General features: G+C 42.5%; 1 protein-coding gene across 1 annotated transcript in view; it reads right to left on the reverse strand.

Annotated features, from left to right (window-relative positions):
• col4a5 (collagen, type IV, alpha 5 (Alport syndrome)) overlaps nt 1–5,634 on the reverse strand; it is a 66,668-nt gene extending 61,034 nt beyond the window's left edge. Inside the window, exon 1 of the mRNA XM_082528139.1 lies at nt 5,317–5,634. Coding sequence (XP_082384265.1) covers nt 5,317–5,403 — 87 coding nt within the window. The 5' untranslated portion in view covers nt 5,404–5,634. The remainder of the gene's footprint in view (nt 1–5,316) is intronic.
• Nucleotides 5,635–6,000: the final 366 nt, after the last annotated feature.

The following is a 6,000-nucleotide window of genomic DNA, read 5'->3' on the forward strand; positions in this document are numbered from 1 at the left end:
GAGGTGTTTGAATTCCACAACAAGGAGAATGAAACTGAAAATTGTGGGTTTAGGTGAAGCTTTGCAATTGATGCAAGTGCTCCGCTATTACTACTGCAGATATATTAGAACAGTGTTTCCCAACCATTATGTGCCGCGAGAAAGGATCAGGTGTGCTGTGGAAGATTATTTAGTTCCACCTGATTGGTACTCTTAGGCGATCGGCATGAGTCGCGGGCAGAACAATTGCATTCTCTTCCACTAGAGGGCAGTACAACTACCTGCTCTAATTAAATAGGTTGCAAACTGCCAGTAAAACAGAAGAAGATGAAGAAGAAATGCTATAATAGTCATGCTGTGAGAGGACACAGCGCGTGATAGCAATAGAAAAAAATGTTTTAAAGAAAAAGTAGTAAATCTAGCCCTAGCATCAGTAGTGTTCAGAAGAAAGCAAAAAAGGTATACTGGGGACAAACTGAGCCAATTCCGGTCTACCAGGTGAACAAAATGCTTTTTGTGTCATTTTTGTTTGGTGGTGTGCCATGTAATTTTTCTAACTATGTGCCGTGGCTCCAAAAGATTGGGAAACACTGTATTAGAGTACTACTATTACTATACTATACTACTGGTATCCAGTAGTATAGGGCTACAGCTAAATCTGTCATTGTTGCATCTTTGGCTATTTTCACTTTGGCTTCTACATCAGGTCTGCTTCTTCATGCAAAGAGAATAAATGACAAAGCAGCAAAGGACGGGGGAAGAGAAATGTCTGTACTCAATCCGGGTAATTAGCTTTTTAGCTTTTGGTTTTGCTCCCATTGACCACCTGTTAATCCTAACAGCATCCGAAGGTCATTGACACCACTGTGTAAGTTCTGCCACAAATACACAGAGACTGAAGGATGAGCAGGTTAGCAACAAATTAGAATAATGGAGGTTTGTCAAAGTATGTTTAGGTGACATTACGGTGCCTCGAATAGATTCATAAGAGTAAGAGAAATGTTAATGTTAGATAGAAGTATTGAACACGTAGCATTATATAAGTACCACACCATTTACACTATCTTGATACTAGAATTTCATATCGAATACCATTTTTAATACCACGGGAGTGGAGGGGTAAGGTTGGGGTGGGGTATGACAACAATTTTAGGTAGTGCCAAACAAACAAAACAACGATAAGTATGTGAGGTAGTTCTGTGAGCAAACAGGGTTGATGAAGTTGGCGGCTGCCATTTTTGCCTGGTTGCTGGTAGAATTTTCTTAGCTTCGGAGTTGGAGTTTGACACAAATAATTGTGTTATACTTTTAAATTAGTCTATTATAATGTTACAGAAAGTTTTATTATTAGGCATGACCACTAGCTGCTACCTTAATGATAACTAAACAGAAACTATCTGATAAAGGAGGGGGGGGACAATTCATTTACCCGAGGGGCCACATGAGAAACTGGGGTTGTTGTGGAGGGCCACAACAATAAGCTGAACTCAGTTCTGCTCAGTATTAATTTTATCTCTTTATGAGATTATTGGTGTTGCAATCCAAAACAATCCCAGCTTCTCATGTGCCCCTTGAGTAAATACCCACCCCTTTGATAAATCTACTTCCAACTGGGGTTGCAGCTGTGGATGGATCGAGATTTTTGATTGGCCAAAGATATTATACAAGATGCACATTATGACACAACACCACAACCCCAAACATACAGCCAAAGTCATTAAGAACTATTGTCAGCATAAAGAAGAACAAGAATTACTGGAAGTGACGTTATGGCCCCCACAGAGCCCTGATCTCAGCATCATGGAGTGTGTCTGGGATTACATGAAGAGATAGAAGGATATGAGGAAGCTTATGTCCACAGAAGATCTGTGGTTAGTTCTCCAAGATGTTTGGAGCAACCAGGCGAGAGCCTTTAAAAACTGTGTTCAAGTGTTCCTGGAAGAATTTATGCTGCCTTAAAGGCAAAGGGTGGTCACACCAAATATTGATTTGATTTAGATTTCTCTTTTTGTTCATTCACTGCATTTTGGTGATTGATGAAAATAAATTATTAACACTTCCACTTTTGAAAGCATTCTTTGTTTACAGCATTTTTCTCACCTGCCTAAAACTTTTGGACAGTACTGTGTGCACGCCCACAAGCTTTACAATACTCCAGCATTGTTGAAACCTGACTTCCTGAAATTCTCCAAACTGTTGAGGGTTGTGAACATCAACTGCTTGAGTTGCTAATGAGGGGGAAGGGCTTTCTGACTGCATCACTGCTGTGTGAAGCTGTTTATTGACTAGAGGAGGCAAAGACGGAACTGTTGATGCTGTTGAGTATTAATTCAAATGCTAATTGAATAATAAAATGAATCTTTTGACAAACCTGCAGGGTACACGTATAGTTGATTCTAATATTCAAATATATATCCATCCATGGAAGTCTTTGGAGAGTTGCTCCCTCCACTGCTGCTTGCTTATGGAGCCTTAAGCTAGATAAAAATGGAATTTGCATTCAAGGACAGACACAAAGGTGGAGCAGTGGGAGGCAGATACAGAAGGTGAAAGGAGAAGGAGAAGGTAAACAGGTGAAACGTTTCCACTAATGTGGTGCTGACACACTCAAGAACTGAAGAGTGCCGGTGCCAGAAGCCTAGTACCAAAAAAGGGTTTAATGAAAGTCAGAGCCAGGGGAATTTTGGCAAGAAATTGACCAGGTTCTGTCCATGTTTGATTTTTTTCTGAACGTTACCATTTCTGCTAGTGAGAAGGAGTTCCAAGAGCGAATTTGTTTCGTTGAACTTGCATGATGCGCAGGCTGATTTATGGTGGTTATAAATGTGATTATTATTAGACAGAGGATTGATTGAATGATCAGTACATCTTGCATCTGGAAAATTCCTGCCAAGACTGATTATTGTCATCGTCATCATCATGGCGCTACATGAGGGAACGAGACCGAGTGCAGTGGATGGCGGGAGACCGATTAAAGAAGAGTTGACAAAAGACAGAAGATCCTAGGAAACAAATCGGGGGACAAAAATGAGACCAAACACCAAAGAAGAAGAAGACATCGTGGAAGCTGCAGCTCTGATGTGTTAGCTGATACTCCTCTGCCGATCTCCAAATCTCCGCAATGTCAGGATGTTTTGACTATAACTCTCACCACAAACACACACATACATGCAGACAGATCAGCCCCTGCACAGACTCCACCTGAGATGTGGGTCACGTGTAGGGCGAGCGGGTGTATATAGGTGTGCGCCTCCCTTGCTACGCAAAAAGCATGCATCAAATTAAGTGTGTGTTTGTGGTTTGCACTGCATGACGGGTTCAAAGGAAAACCTCCAGGTATACATTACCGCTGAACCCCCTCACCTGGCTGAATGGAGATTGATATCTGTGAGGATTAATACACACAGAGAGAGAGAGAGAGCAATAAAAATGACTTATGACGCTCTCTCCTTCAAACTTAATGAGAAACTCTCCGCACATACACCAGTCTGTTTGTTTTAAACCTGAAAACAATGTCAGCTTAAGTTACAGGAACATAGCTGCTTTGTCTTTGATTTTAGGGGGGTTTTTATCCCGCAAGTTTGGAAATTTAGACAAAGACATGCCACAAAATATCATTTCTTTCAATCTCTTGTGCTAGCAGTGACATCAGGACAGACTGTCTCCACTAGGGGGACTCAATGAGCGCTTTAATGGAGAAAGGGGAACTTTGATTCCCTAAAGAGTCTTCTTTCACACTAAATTAAAGGAATGCTCCAAAACACACAGCTAATTTACTATTATCTATTGAGACATTAATGACCATTTGTGAAAATTCAGTGACTTTTTTGTGTATCATTACGCTTAAATGTCAAAAAACCGTTAATATAGCAAGTAACTATCTTAATTAAAGTTATACGTTTTTTAGTTCATTTTCTCTTTTTTCCACCCTTTTAACAGTTTACTTCAAGGTTCTTGATAAACTTTCATGGCCTTGGTGAAATATTGCAGTAAACTTAATCTCTGTCATACCGAGACAACTTCCAAGCAAAGCAGGGAAGAGGTCAAACCATAGTTTTGACATATTACAGCTGAAGGAGAGGAAAGAGCTTCTATCTGTTGATTTATTCTTCATCTCTAATCACTTTATAAACTCTGAGCAGACAACTCTCAACTCTCAAATGCTGATTTTTTAGTCTTAGACCTGATCCTGTGCTGTTTTTGTTATTTCACAGGATGCTCATACTCTGTTCAGTGTTCCAGTTGCCATCAAAACACTGAATCTAATCCATAAAATCTTCAAACACACAAATGTCTCCTGCATAATTTGAAAAACATGAAAAACCCCACTCATACCACGAATAGCTGTGTTAGAGGACTTACAGAACGGCAAACAGACCTGATTGGCAGACCTGATTGGACACGCCTGGTGTGTGGTGGGCGTGCAGCCACGACTCATTAATAATTAATGACGAGGGAATATTCATGGAATATATTAGATGAGGAGCCTGAGTGAGAGACACTTGCACTGATTTGGTGATGCATCGGCATCCCGACATGTTAGAGATCTACAGCTGAGGATGAGGAGGCACTAGTTTAAACAGATGTGGAGGGCGAAGAGAGGAAAAGTGCGAGCGCGCTCATACACTTCCCCACCTGTGTTGCTGTTTCTGAATCATCTCTCAAATGCAAAGACTAATCAGCTGCACTAAATATGGGTTTCATTTCTCTACACTTCAGTGTGAGTCTGAAAGCAGCTGCTGTCAACTTAAAGCACACCTGCACACACCTGGAGAGAAAAACGCACAGTTCCCTCTTTCAGGACACCAAAACAAAATTACGCACAAAAGACTGAACAGCAGCCCCGCTGTTCGAGGTTCAATCCGAACACAAGCGGGCTCTTAAGGGAAGCATCGGCGCGCCGCTTTCTCTCCACACGCCGAGTTTAGAATCCGTCCGAGTTCTTGACGCGAGAATAGGAACAAAATACAGACACAGGGCGGAAAAAAAATAACCGCAGGTACGCGAAACGCGAAGATGCGCACGAAGGGGGCAGGACAGAAACTTCGTCCGATCTCCCACCAAGAAAATCTGCAGGTCCTGCGAAGGTGATCCTAGCAGTCAAAAAGCCATGAAAGCTGAGCGCGGAGGTGTATCATTGGTGTAATTACATGGTTTTTATTTGCAAGTAAAACGGAAACGGCAACCGGGATCATTATTATTAGAGCAGAAGCACTTGTTATAAAGCAGACTCTCTATTTTAGAAACTTTACTCGCTCGCTGAGGGAGCCGGTGGGTCTCTGCAGGTTCTCCTGCAGCGGGGGAAAAATCAGTGCAAGGAACTGGAAGCGTACTTACCGCAGAGTCGGATCGCTGCACCCCGGCGAACAGGACTAGTAGCAGAGTCGCACCGAGCTGTCGCAGGCACTTTGAGTCTTTACTCATCTTTTGGGGAGAATAAAACAAAGATCCGCCTGCGTTAGCACTGTACTTTGGGGCTCTTTATACGCGTGTCATAGCCCTGCTCCCCCCACGAACACTGTGGAAAAGAAATAAAGAAACTCGTTCTTCTTCTCGGCGTGTCGGCGGTTGTTGCGCTTGCAGAGACTCCCAGTGGTCCTGGCTCTGGCACCGTGCGCCTCTGCAGTTCCCTCTCTCTCACTTTTTCTGAACTCGTAAACCTGCCCACCGGATCTACTTTCCACAAGCGGTGCGCAGTGATATCAGGGATGTGCACCTTCCCCAAGACAGATAATTAATTAAAAATAAATTTGGGGTGATTTGCGAAACAAGATCTGGTCGTAAGTGTGAGCCACGAAGGTCCAAATGCCCAAAAGTGTATCGCGTGTTAAAGTATGCTGTAAATAATCATTATGTTTGAACCTCGCGGATGGATATTCTTTCTCCTGACTCCAGACCACCGCTCGAGGCTGTGAGTTTGACTTTAAACCTTTTCTTTTCTTTTCCTTAGGCCCCGGCACGTTACATTCCTGCCACTTTATTACAGGTCACTTTTTCCTGACGGAGGAAAGCTGCTAGTAG

This window comes from Aulonocara stuartgranti (assembly GCF_965226115.1).
Source record: "Aulonocara stuartgranti genome assembly, chromosome: 3".
Classification (NCBI taxonomy): domain Eukaryota; kingdom Metazoa; phylum Chordata; class Actinopteri; order Cichliformes; family Cichlidae; genus Aulonocara; species Aulonocara stuartgranti.